This window comes from Eurosta solidaginis, chromosome 4, assembly GCF_040869045.1.
Source record: "Eurosta solidaginis isolate ZX-2024a chromosome 4, ASM4086904v1, whole genome shotgun sequence".
Lineage (NCBI taxonomy): Eukaryota > Metazoa > Arthropoda > Insecta > Diptera > Tephritidae > Eurosta > Eurosta solidaginis.
In genome coordinates this window covers 8,362,613-8,376,765 of record NC_090322.1, presented here as the reverse complement: position 1 = coordinate 8,376,765, position 14,153 = coordinate 8,362,613, and the positions used below count along the sequence as shown (strand labels likewise).

General features: G+C 38.1%; 3 protein-coding genes across 4 annotated transcripts in view; all 3 read right to left on the bottom strand.

Annotated features, from left to right (window-relative positions):
* LOC137248951 (gamma-tubulin complex component 6-like) overlaps window positions 1-14,153 on the bottom strand; it is an 83,953-nt gene that overhangs the window by 62,002 nt on the left and 7,798 nt on the right. The window lies entirely within an intron of this gene.
* On the bottom strand, window positions 4,783-5,636 carry LOC137247603 (uncharacterized). Its single transcript, XM_067778579.1, has 2 exons — window positions 5,397-5,636; window positions 4,783-5,303 (listed from the first exon to the last, which is right to left on the bottom strand). The coding sequence occupies exons 1-2, from the start codon at window positions 5,448-5,450 to the stop codon at window positions 4,938-4,940; spliced, it is 420 nt and encodes a 139-aa protein (XP_067634680.1). The 5' UTR covers window positions 5,451-5,636; the 3' UTR covers window positions 4,783-4,937.
* On the bottom strand, window positions 6,384-7,940 carry LOC137248952 (uncharacterized). Of its 2 annotated transcripts, none has more exons than XM_067779955.1 (3): window positions 7,266-7,575; window positions 6,977-7,174; window positions 6,384-6,910 (listed from the first exon to the last, which is right to left on the bottom strand). In XM_067779955.1, exons 1-3 carry the CDS (start codon window positions 7,297-7,299, stop codon window positions 6,552-6,554), a joined length of 591 nt encoding a protein of 196 aa, XP_067636056.1. In that variant the 5' UTR covers window positions 7,300-7,575; the 3' UTR covers window positions 6,384-6,551. The 2 variants fall into 2 exon arrangements, with proteins under 2 accessions (XP_067636056.1, XP_067636055.1); XM_067779954.1 differs by having other exon boundaries at window positions 6,385-6,913; window positions 7,266-7,940.

Genomic DNA, 14,153 nt, shown 5'->3' with positions numbered 1-14,153 from the left:
GAGGTAGATGTATCTATCCACTCAGCCACACGAATAAAAGCAGAAGTAGTCTAAACAGTACAGTATATTTTTAAAAAAAAAAACCAACTTGGCATATTTCGTGGATTTCTGTAAGACTGCATTCACGGATCTCACGTTGATGCTGTATACGCAGACTTCTGGAAGGTTTTCGACCTCTTCCTCCTATTTAAACTTTAGTGTCTTGGCTTCCACTTATTGTTTTTACGCTGGTTGAAGCCCTACCTGACGTATAGACCGCTGTGTAGCGAAATCGAAAAGCTTAAGTCTCGCATCATCCGGATTGCCTCAGAGCAGTACTTTCGATCGTCAACGGTTAAGGCCCTGAGTAGGCTAATCGGTTTATGGATAACTACTGTCAACTTGTATATATCTCTCGAACCGTTAGCGATGGATCCTTGAATCGAATTGTGTCTTAATCTACAAATAGGTAACTATATAGTACGAAAAAGAAGTATAGAAAATCTTGATTGGTTCAAGAGATATAGGTGATGGGTCACCTGTATACCAATAAATCCACATGTTTGCCCTGAAGGGTTACTGATGGAACTTTATATCAAATAAAAGATTAATCTACGAGTGTGTAACTATATTTTGCAAAAACAAAAAGTTTAACTTCTGGCTTGGTTCAAGAGATATACACAAATTTACAGTAGTTCTGTGGGACATTTGGAACATATAACATCTGCCTAAAAGTATGCAACGTTCGTTTCGAGTTAACGAGCAACAAAATTCCACACACACACACACGTATTAGTGAAAATTGTCTGCTTTTGTAGTTCTGCGAGCCTGGTAAAATTCATCATTGTAGATGCGAAAAATGCGAATGGAAAAAAATTGTCCGCGGCGGCTACGGCATATTTTGATCTGTGGGTTTTAGGGTTTTATAGTTCGTCAAGTTGCTTAGTGGAGATTCTAGGTTCAATTTTTAGATAGGTTTTGCACAAACTTAGGCTTAGGCTTATAAGCAATGCTCTGCTCTTCAATAAAGAATTAACAAGTTTCTATAATAACCTAGACAATTAAAATACTGATTTCTTCTAAGCAAATGTACTCTATCATTCGTTTATTTATTATTTATTAAATATATGATTTATTATAACCTTTTCTTAGCCATAGTCATTAGCTTTAAGTTTCAAGTTTAAATTGTTCCTATTTTATGCCTTTTACCGACTAGCACTATAAAATAATTTTTGCCAAATTGTTGTGCTGGGATGAATTGCCTAATAAATACAAATATAAATACAAACGATTTGAAAATAGCAGACGGTCAAAGCTGGTAATGCCATCCTGGTTAAAAGGAGTGCAGAAGATGCAAACGCGCTTTATCAATTCCACAATACCCTTCCAAATAATTCTGCTGCCTGCTTTTCGCCATATCCCGGATCTATCAATTAAAATTGTGGTGTCACCAGCGGTGGGCTAAGCCTGACCATCGAGCAAAAGATCTAAGATCTAATCTTAACGACGTGGAACCCTATAAGTCTTCCTGCCTTCAAAAAGTGGGGTAAGTGAAAGTCGTGGGTCGAGCATCGGGTTCCTGATCCCTTGAAGATCAGTGTACAGGCGTGTAACCAGTCCGGAAACTTCGTTCTGCAAGCACTTTGAGTAGATTACGGCAAAGAAAAGCTTCGAAGTATGCCGTTCGGAGTCGGCGTAAAAACTCAAGCTGAAATGTACAGGTGTGGGCCGGTCTAAATCTCCTCCGAGTCTTCAATCTTCACATAATGGACTTTAGTTTGGGCGGTCTGAGCCAGCAAGAAATCTTGAGTTATTTACTGACGGTAAGTAGCGCAATCTGGCTTGTTGTGTAACCGCAAGTAATCTTTACTCTTCCGACCTTCCTGGCAGTGTGCCAAGTCGTAAGGAGACGGAACCGCAGTATTTATGCGTATTTCAGAGTACCCGCTTTAAATTCTCACTGATGTATGCAGCTTCTATACACCGGTACAACTACAAGCTGTAGTCAATTTTGGGGCCAGCAGCTCGTGTAGTAAATTTGGAAATCGTATTCACCGATCCCGAAACCTATTTGTTGTGCTGAGTTTGGTAGCCACTATTTATCATAAACGCTTTAGCCACTTCAATGCGAAGAAAAAAGCAAGCGTTTCATTTTCAAGGGCTTAGCAACGCAACCAAAGCGTTAAGTACCACAAAAGTAGTACTTGGGCTTAAGAATTGCAACTACCAGAGATTGGTAGACCGTTACATACACTACAAGAGGAGATCGTTCAACTGTTTTCCAGGTTCATCTCCATTGTCTACAACAAATGCTCCAAAGCCGTAAAAAACTCTTCAGTAAATACAATGGTTTATTGGAATCTTATGGCATTGGGCCCACACGTGAGTGCATATCCGCAGCCCCAAGCAATATGCATACAGTCACACTCTTGTTATACCATCATCCTTTGCCTTAAATACTGTAGGTGGCCTTATGGGGCTCGATCCAAATACTTATGTATATGACGACTTTCGTACCTTAAGCCTTTTTTATCCGCAGATCCCGATGATTATATTGCACTTCAACAAGAGAAGTACTACCAAAATTTCTACTTGTCCACAAACCTGGGCTTTTTTAAATCCTTTATGGAAGGCGACCTTCCCTACTGAACTCGGAATCCATCTTTACCAACTACAGCGGTATCAGAAATAACCTCCACACAGAACACGTACGTCCTGGCGGTAAATTTTTCAATTCGCATTTTTCGTTTTTCTACATTGATCACATTGATGAATTACCAGGCTCGCAGAACTACAAAAGCGGACAATTCTCACGAATACGTGTGGGTGTGTGTGTCAAATTTTGTTGCTTCCTCTAACTCAAAACGACCATTGCATACTTTTAGGCCGATGTTCCAAGTGTAGATGACTACTGTAAATTTGTGTATATCTGTTGAACCAAGCCAAATGACAGTTTTTGTTTTTGCAATATATAGCTAGATTAGTCCACAATTTGATATAAAGTTCCAGCTTCAACCCTTCAAGGCCAAAATGGAGTTTATTGATACACAAACGACCCTACACCTACATTGCCCTTTATCTTTTGGACCAAGCAAGACTTACTTAACTTTTGTTGCCTTACATAGCTACGTATTTGTAGATTAAGATACAATTTGGTTCAAGGTTCCATCATTAACGGTTCAAGTGTTACGAGAGATATCTGGTTTATCGACAACTACTGGCGACTAAACAGAATATTGTGTATATCTCTTGAACCAAGCCAAATTTCAAATTCTTTTTTGTTGCATTATTTAGGTTCCAACTTCGAGATTAATCCACAATTTGGTTCAAGGTTCTAGGGCTAAAGGTAAAGGCGCTAAGTGCATTAATCGGTTTTTCGATTATTACTGTTCCTTTTGTGTATATCTCTTGAACCGTTAACGATGGAGCCTTGAATCAAGTTGTGTCTTAATCTACGAGCAGAAAGATATATAACGCGAAAAAAGAGTTTAGAAAATCTTGCTTGATTCAATAGATTTAGATGCTGGGTCACTTCTGTACCGATAAATTCACATTTTTGCCCTGATGGGTTAAGGATAGAAGTTTGTGTCAAACAGTGGGTTAGTCTACAAATGAGTGCCTATCTATTACAAAGACAAAAACTGTAACATTTTGCTTAGTTCAAGAGATATACACAAAATGAACAGTAATAATCGAAAAACCGATTAATGCACTTAACGCCTTAACAGTTACCAATAGAACATTTAAACAATAGGTGACTTAATCTATCTATAGGCAGGTGGCAATAGAACATAACAGCAGAAATTTTGAAATTTGACTTGGTTCTCGAGATATACACAATATTCGCTGAACACGTCCGTAATTGTCCATAAATCGAATATCTTGCATAGCGCTTGAATCGTTATTGATAGAACCCTGAAACAAGTTGAGTCTTAATCTACAAATATGTAGCTATATAAGGCACCAAAAAAGGTGCGAAAATCTTGCTTGGTTCAAGAGATATAAGGCAATTTAGATGCTGGGTCATTTTTGTACCGGTAAATTCAAATTGTTGCCTTCAAGCGTTAATGATGGAGCTTTATAGCAAATTGTAGATTAATCTATAAGAAGTTAGCTATATACTGCGAAAATTTTTTTTTGGAATTTCGCTTACTTCTCTAGATATACACAATAATCGGTTTACCGACAACTAAGTCGATTATTGTGCATATCTCTTGACCCAAGCAACATTTCAAAAATGTTGTTGTTGGGATATTTAGCTACCTACTTGTAGTTAAGCCAACATTCGTTTCAAAGTTGCATCGTTAACGGTTAAGGCGCTATGTGGATTAATCGGTTTTTCGATAACTACGCCTTAAGCTGCCTAGGCGCCTTTGGTCATTGTGTAACAGTCATGCCTGTTTCGCGATAACTAGCCCCAGTTGGGAGCACCTGAGAGATCAAGTCTGCCTCATCTGCCACTCTCAAATCAGTGAAGGGCCTTATCCTGTAAGTCAAATAAAAAGATTTTATACTACATACATACATTTATTTTCAATTTCGAACAAAATTTCTGTCGAGTTTCAGCATAAGGCACAAAGTCTTCCCCTACCTCTGCATCCGAAAACGGATACGGATAGGAATATTTTCCAAGAAGTCTGTAGCATCTCTAAGAAAGTTATCCAACCGACGACGGCTAGAATAAAAGCCCAACAAAATGTTGATTGACCATGTAAGGTCTTTGCTTAATCAGCAGGATATAAGCAGGATCGTAAACCGTCTTGTGATTACATTAAAGAACTGCTAAAGGCAAACTAAATATTCACCAATTGATCGATAATATCTTTGGAAAAATGTATGGATATTTTTTAATAAAAGCAGAAGATACGCGTTGGGAAAAGCTCCACATAAAAATATAATTCTGTATATAAAATAAAGTACCGTATTTCAATGGCGTTTAGATTTTCTCTCACAGGATTTTATTTCTTTCCAGCATTGCCCATATTTGCTGTTCTTAGATCAACACCTTTTTCGGTTTTATAACTGACATGTTGCGCTTCTTTGACTTCCTTTTCGCCACCATTAACATTTCCATCTGGTTTATCCCCATAAATGGCGTGCTTCCAAACTTCAGTATCACAATGTGTTTCTGTTTTGGCCTCTTCACCTGCTGCTGCTGCTGTTGCTGGCTCTGATTCCCCTGCTACTGCTGTTTCTCCTGCTGGTGCATGGCTACTGGCGCAATTCTGGCAACCACATTCGGGACAAGAAGATTTTGTTGAACGTTTACGCAAGCGATGTATTATATAGAGCAGCGCTAAAGTGCCGTAAGTCGCTTTGGCCACCTGACAATAGTTAAGTTTCTATTATATGATATTCAAGCATATTTATTTCATGTAATGAAACCTTCGGTCTGGATAAATTTATTTTGTACTCACATTGGCACGACCTGTGTTAGTCTCACTATTGAACATTTTACGAAAGTTCGACATGTTCGGATGGTTATTATTTTATTGTGAAATTTTGTATTTTATCTAAAATTTTATGATTTCGCTTCCATTCAAACAAATGACAAATTATATTAATTTTCGAATATTTTTAGTGATCCAAATTAAAAATGGGGTGACACCAATAATTGATTTCCATAATGGTGGTTCGATCGGCTGTTATATGGGTAATTCTTTACTTTACGGTACAACTGCTAAAACTCGTCAAAACTATCGGGAGAGGCGTCAAAAGACGCGTTTTGATCCCAGGACCACGAATCCGTAAGCGGAAATTCCAAATTTTATTTCTGTCAAAAGTTATTTCCAAAAAAAAAACCGCAAAATGGCCCCGGAGCGCACTGAAACCGGGGGTGGGATCCATAGTATTTTTGCGCAGAACACCTTTCTGCATTGGCGGCCTTCGACCGCGCTTATATATATTACCCTGGGTGGGTCCAACACCGGTTTGGAGACCAAATCTATATCTGCGCAAAACACTTTTACCCAAAGGTTTTCTTGTGGGTACGACAAAATCATCAAAATTACATCAACCACATGAAAATTTTCAATTTTGTTTGCAAATATCTCCGAAAAAAAATAAAATTTCCAATTTCCGCTTTCGGATTCGTGATCCTGGATCCAAAGCGCGCCTTTTGAGTTTTAGCAGTTGTACCCTAAAGTAAAGAATTACCGTTTACTCCTGTAGACTATCAACCTCACCTACCCGGGGCGAATCGTTTTTGTTACGCAAGCAGCGCTTTGGAGCCCTCAAGTTCCTCATGCAATGAGGGGGTTGTATGACCTAGAAGATTCAATATGGTCATATCAAAACGTTCCCGATATGGTCGAGCTGGCAGCTTAATGCACCAACAACATAGATTAAACTCTCCAAAACCTTCGGGGAAAGTGTTTCTCTCCCTACAAGAAACAGAAAAAATACTCCAGCACACTTCCCGGTAAAATATATATATTTTTTTAGTACATATTTCAACATTTTGACGGTAAGAAATACATGTAATATGTACATATGTAGGTAAATTATTTACATCACCAATGATTATAAAAGTTAAATAAAATTCACAAAATCTTGTGTTACGTATGAATTAGTTAGAACGGCCTTAAAAGCTCTGACATTGAGTTGTGAAATGTGGTGGTGATACTATCATCCCAACTCTTCATCTTTCTGTATGACATTGATGAGAATGCGTCCAAACTACAATTCCAATCACTGCCGTTTATCGTTTCATTACTATTGTAGCAAACGTCGTCATACATTGTGTCACCTAACACAAGATTTGAATACGTATCTATGTACGTTTTAATAATTGGTTTTAAAACTAAAGTAATAAATTGCCGTTTTGTTAAAATAGCACCCAATAATTCTGTTAAACGCTGTGCATGACGACGATATTTGACACGCACCACAAGGTGTTTACTTTTTGACAAGGACCAAATGTTTCGATTGGCTACTGTGGGCATAGAAATATATGTAAATGAATTACAGGTAGATATATATGTATGTATTAAATTACCTCTTTTTACAAATTTGGCATAAGTCTGAGTAATGGGCTCGAATATCAACTTAATGAAATCCTGTTCCACCAGCATTGTTCCCAATATTTCGATGAACACTTGTGCGTGCCATGAATTAAAATTCAACAAGCCTTGATTCGGTCCACGACTGATCACGGGTTCGAAACTACGAAAATCTGGCAAATATTTGTTTTTGCCTGTAAGAATGCATAAGGAGCGGCGATTACATACATATGTACATACATACGGACACACTTAGCTACACGCTTCACTACAAAGGCAACTTACGGCTTTTTCGTCCAGCCATATTTGTTACTCGCATTTTTTGTTGATAAAATGTTCTAGCAGAACTCTTTTTAATTATTCTCACTAAACTCCCGGAAATGTCACGCAAAACTGTTTTTAAAATATTTGCAAATATCTGCGAAAATAGCGGTTATTTTGGACCTGAACGTGAATTGGCTTAGGAGAAGAAGAAGACATTCGAAAACAACATTTGCAGTCATCCGGTGGCAAAATCCTGAGCCAGATAAATAATTTTGCATGTAAATGCAACAACAACGATTTGAGCCAGATAAATCCAGATAGAAGTCTGGTTCAATTTGTGAGCCGGATAATTTGTTAATTACTTCTTTTTAGTTTGGAAAAGCTGCCTTTAATAAACCTACTTTTTCAAAAATAGATGTCGCTGCTTAGCCTTTCGCCGTATGGGTTAAATGAAAAACAGCGGCGACATCTGCCTATCACATTTCACGTGTGCGAAAATTTCACATCTGCTTCTCAAGTCTCTCAATGATCCAGAGCATTCCCGTGAGAATTTAGCGTGAGCCGGAGCTGTAAGACTCACTGGAGGACGGCAATAGTGAATTCACACAAGTGGCGAATGTTTGTTAAAACCTTCACAATAGTAAAGCGTCAAATACACGACACGAACATTTCCGCGAACATTCCCGTTATGTCATGTTTCTGCGACCTTTTCTGTGGTGTATGGTGGTGTTTGCCAGTTCGCGCAAATGTTCGCCAAAAATCAAAATATTTTAATTTTTGGCGAACATTTGCGCGAACTGTTCGTGCGTGTATGGCGAAATAGCTCATAATCGTAGTAATTTCTGAACGGAACAGACGTGCGCGGAAAAGTAAAATGGACAATAAAAAATTTCTGAGTGAATTTATTGAAATGTATAAATCTTTGCCATCATTGTGGCAAGTAAAAACAAAGATTATTGTAATAGAATTAAAAAGAATAATGATTATGCGACTTTAATCGAAAAATTAAAAAATTTTTTGTAAAAGTTGGTCAAATGTTGCCTTGCTCATACGAACGTAATTTTTAAAATCATTTTGTGACGTGAATTCCAGTTCTTTAATAAGCTCACTTTGTCCAAGAACTGCTCGTTTTTTAAACCATTCTTTGCACCAAATTCTTTTTTTGCGATCTTCTCTCTTTTTTTTTACGCTTAATTGCCACAGCGAGCAATATTGCTGCAGCACAATTGTTGTCCGTATTCATCGCTGTCTGAAAGAGAACTAATGTTCGGCCAAAAGTTCGTATGGTGTATGCCCAAAGCTGCGAACAAGATTGCGGAATGTTCGCGGAAGTGTTCGTGTCGTGTATTTGGCGCTTAAACAGACTCGATCACCTGTTTAATCGCTGTTCGATTACTTAAATCATTTGCTCAATAGTCTTTTTCAAACATTTTTGTAGGCGACTGGTACATTGCATTATTTACATATTTTAAAATGTTTTCTTAACTGGCTCCTCACATTTAATCTATTAACTAGGTTTTGGAAATCAATATTGATATGTATTCTGATTTTCTGTATACACATTTAAAATAAAAGCTGATTCGAAACACAAATGGGCAATTCATGGCACTTCAATTTAATAACCGCGAGCAAAAAACAAAATTTTCTTCCATTCTCTGTCCATTCACGACAGCCGTTCTCCCTATCAGCTATTATTTGACAGGTAGGTATGGCAATGGAGGAATCATAACGGAACGATACAAGGTGGCAGCATAGTGACATACCTACAAACATAAATAAAAATGTCATGTACTTTGTTTTTGTAAATTCGATGGATAAATGTCAAAATCGTACTGCGCCGTATTTTGATGTATCAAATCAAATAAAAAAAGCTTAAAATCAGCTGTCCCATGCTGCCACCTTGTATCGTTGCGCCATGGGAGGAATAGAAAGATTTTTGACCCGTATGTATTCACAATGGATAACACATTCGTCGAAGAGCTGCCACCTTTTTTTATTTCTTATCTACTATAGACAAGCGGATATTTTTAAATTGCTTTTTATACAAAAAAAATCTATCCAAAGCCACCACTACGATTATCATAGAGGCAAACCTCAAGATAATTTAAGGTTAGAATAATAAAAAAAAAACGTATAATATCATTAAGAAACTCATAAGCTCGCGCAAAGCTCATGAACTGTTCCACGCTAACTTATATGAAAACGTGTTTCATATACTTAGCTTTTCATGATAAGCATCATTATTGCGAGGTTGATTGAGCTGCCCTACAATTATTTACAACAAATGAGTCATGTTAGTCGGTTAGTATTAGCTGTGTTTTTTTTTTTTTTTTACATCTATATACGTTTACGCTTAAACTTTACATGGACTGCTAAGCGTCAAACTTTAAATACACCTCTGAAATTGCTACGCATAAAATTAAGCTGGAGACATTGGTGCTTTATCGGTAACCGTATCGGTAACCTTTTAACAGCTGATTCGACCAACCTTATGAGAATCAATGCAATCGATTATTGGTGCCGCTAAGGTCGTAACCGTATCGCAGCCAACCAATTGGGTTTTGGTTTACCGTCGTAACGATAAACAGCTGATTACGTTAGGGATACGGATACAGCGATACGACATACGGCACCAATGACTCCAGCTTAAGTACTACTAAATTTCAATACGCATTATACTCAGATGTAACTGAAATATATGTATATGGCAAGGTACACACGAGGTTACGCGTCATAGACGCGTTATTAGACGCTGCAGGCGAAATCTGTACGCTTTGATGTCGAACACATGTACTTTAATGGAGAGCTGCACACGAGGCGTAACCTGCATGAAAGCGACAAAGCATGGAAGCTTTATGTAGCTGAGCGTACAGCAATGTTGGTCGCTGAGCATACGTGCGCTTGAAAAAAGGAAGAGCAAGATGTTTGTTTACATATTTTTGTATGAAAATTTGTTTAATTAGTTAGAAAATGTTATTTTAGTTAATAAAAGTACGTGAAAGGTATGTTACCAAAGCGAAAAAGAGTATTCAACACCATAACAGCTTGGTTAGACATTTTTGAAGCGATTAAAAGGCTAAAAAGTTTTGGAAACTAGAAATCACTTTTTTCTCTAGTCCTCGGTGGTGTAAAGTTGCCTTTCATAATTTACAAAGGCACGGGGATGCAACCAACTTTTAATACCTATTTTCCTTTGGTTTCGGGGACGCATATACCTGAAGAAATTTAATTTCTTATTTTTTCCAATAATTGTTTGCTTTTTGTAGCGATGCTCGAAAGTAGCCTCGTGTGCAGATCTTGAGGCGTAGAGAAATCGTAGCTACATACATGTCATATCTTGTACGCGTCTATGAAGCTACGCCTCGTGTGCATCTTGCCTATGTTTCACATCTACACTAATTCTAAGTATCACCTCTTAAAATGGTGTGTGTCCACAATTCATCGCAACTGATTCAGCTATATGTTATACACTATGGCCATCAGAGGGTTGTGTCTCCGATTTTAAGTACACTACACCCAGTGCTGTAGATAGGTGTTTAACCACTGCCGCTAGATGGATCTCCTTAGGATTATCTAAGCGAGCAAAGTGTTTTTTACGCGCAAACCAACGCGTGTAAAAAACACGGCTATTATGTACCTTTGTTCCTATTTGAAGAAAGACTATTTCAAGACCATTTCCGTTTACGTTTGAAACGCATGTATATTGGCCGATTTTTGTTGATTTGTCAGCTATTTTGAAAAATGTACTTAATTTTGTGTCGAAACAGAATTTTGTTAAAATTGCGCATGAAAAGCAGTATTACTTCAACGACAAAAACCGCAAATGTGTTATTTTAAGCAAATAAATAAAATTATCAATCGTTATTGTCAACACAACAAAGATTGGACCCTGAGAATACAATTCCCTATAACTCAGCATAATTGGCTATTATAGTCAAATAAAAATAACTACACATGTACGTACATAAGTAGTTACATGGATAAAAATATAATAAAACCAATTCATTTTCCCAAATCAAAAACTTACTTCTGGGGAAATTTCATTACGCGTGTCGGCTATAATTTATTCCGAAATGCAATGCAAAAAACATTTATTTGATATACATATGTATGTACGTAAACATCTTATGTATGTAATAAACAAATTGCTTATTTTTAAATACGCAATTATTGCGTATCACAACGCTAGCGCTCATTGCTCTTTTGTTGGTCAAAGTATTTCCTTTGTCATTTACATATGTATGTATATTATGAATAACGGCATATGAACATACGCATGTACCTATTTATACCTATACCTAACTGAGTCACTCTAATTTCAATGACCCCAATAACACATTTAAAATTTTGGGATCTCCAAATCTGTGATCTTCGTTATTATCATTATCTACATTTATTCGTTAGAGGCTATTTTATTCTGACTATTACTATGCGCCTATATTTTTAAAGATCATTCCAAACATCCATGATATACATACTGTGACGAATATTACCATCTCTAAGCTGTTACTAAGTAAATGCAAAACAACAGAAACATTAAAGCAATCTACATAAACACATTAATCATTATTTACCCACATACATGCAAGGCAACGAAGAGATAACTCACATACAGATGTAGTAATCGGTGGAAGTAGTACTCACATATACACGCGCATATGGCTATGCGACAGGCTATAAACTACAGATACACACGCGTACAGCTGGCAGCCAAGTAGAAAATTCGAACAGAAGAAATGTCTAGATATTTGGGCAGAGAGTATAAAAACAGCACAAGCTGAGTAATCAGTACTCAGTTTGATTTAAGCACCCTATCAGTTGCGAATTGGAGTGTAATTGCGAAGTACTTTCAAAGTAGTCTAATAAATACCATTTTGTAATACACAATATTGGAGTGTTTTATTAGCAGTATAGCGATACCAACGTAAGCAGAAGGTTGCTAATAAGCGGAATTTTCCTAAATTCGTTACAATTGTTGTCAGAAGAGGAATTATTGAATAAATTCCAGAGGACAACAAGAACATGGCAAAGTGGAGTGAATTGAAGATCCAACAACTGAAGAAGGAGTTGGAGAGCCGTGGATTGAATACAACCGGCAATAAACTCGAACTTCAGGCACGACTATGAGAGGCAATGGAATCAGAAGGATTTAACCTGGAAGAGTATGTCTTTCATCTTGATGGCGATGAGACAACAAAAATGGAAGAGAAAAACGAAACATTGCAGACAGTTACCAGCACAGACTTGAACATGATATTGGCTGCAATATCTGCACAAACATCGACAGTAACATTCAAGATGGAAGCACAACTGGAATCGTAGGAGACACGTATAACATCTCAACTGAAATCACAGGAGAACCGTATAACATCGAATATTGAAGCACAAGAAACGTGTATTTCAGAAATGTCGACACAGATTACATCCAAGATTGAAGCACAAGAGGCACGAATATCCGAAATGTCGACGCAAATTTCAGCACAGATATCATCGCAGATCTCTGCGCAACTATAAGAGCAAGAGGGACGTATTTCCTGGAAGTTGGAGGCGCAGGATACACAAATTTTATAACTCGAGGACAAAATCGATGCCGAGATTGAAACATTGAGGGGTTGCATACAGGAGTTGCAACTAAATCGCCCAGCAGTTTCAGCGAGTAATCTAAAGGTAAAAGCACCATCCTTTGACGGTTCTGTTCCTTTCCAGGTGTTTAAGCTTCAGTTTGAGAAGACTGCAACAGTGAACAGCTGGAATGCTGAAGACAAAGTTGCTGCACTGAAAGGGCCTGCAGCTGAAATCTTGCAGACGATTCCAGAGTACGAACGGAACAACTATAAAACATTGATGAGCGCTCTGGAGAGGCGATACGGAAGCGAACACAGGAAACAGATATACAAAATTGAGTTGCAAAACCGTTACCAAAAATCGAATGAGACTTTGCAGGAGTTCGCATCGGATGTCGAAAGGCTGGCCCATCTAGCAAATGCCGATGCACCCGTGGAATACACCGAGAGAGTAAAAATCCAGAGTTTTATAAATCGCATACGGGACGTGGAAACGAAGCGAGCTACATACGCAAACCCAAAGCTAACATTTGCTGAAACGGTATCCCATGCACTGACCCAGGAAACAGCGTCACTTTTGAGTAAGCCCGCATACAAAGCTCATCGGGTGGAAGTGGAAAGACCAGACTGGGTAAACACAATTTTGGAAGCATTAAAAGGAACGCAGCTGAAAAACGATGGTGCCGTCAAAGTGTGGAAAGCCAGGCCAGCACCGCCCAGGGGATTAACGAGTCATCTCCGTAACCATTATGAGGAAATACGACACCTGAGAACTCAGCCATATTAAGCAAAAAAACACAAGCAGGTCCTCTGTGAACTCCACAAATAGGCGTCGGACCTTTATGCCAGGAATTGCCCGGTGAAAAGAACAGTACCCCAAACTTGCGGAAGAGGCACGCACACTCCCCAGGGAAACGCGCGTCACTCTAGCTCAACTTCGATCTGGATACTGTAACAGGTTAAACTCTTACCTATCCAGAATCAACCCCGACATAAAAAATATATGCCCTGCTTGCAATGTGTCCCCACATGACACCAACCATCTCTTTAATTGTAATGTGGAACCAACGCCTCTAACAGCCCTCACATGTTTCCTTGGACTCCCGTTAGATGATATTGATGACAATTTGTGATCGGTCGCACCTATTGGATGGGGCGAAGCACTCCTACAACAACAACAACAACATGGTTTTAGGGGCGTTATTTATACATCAGTGGATTGTGTGAATAACAAATAAGTAGAAACTTTTAGATTCAGGAAATGGGCACAGAGCATATACATATATGGCTGTTTTGAAAACACCATTTCCTAGCGATTTGTTTATATATTTGTGCTATTGAATTG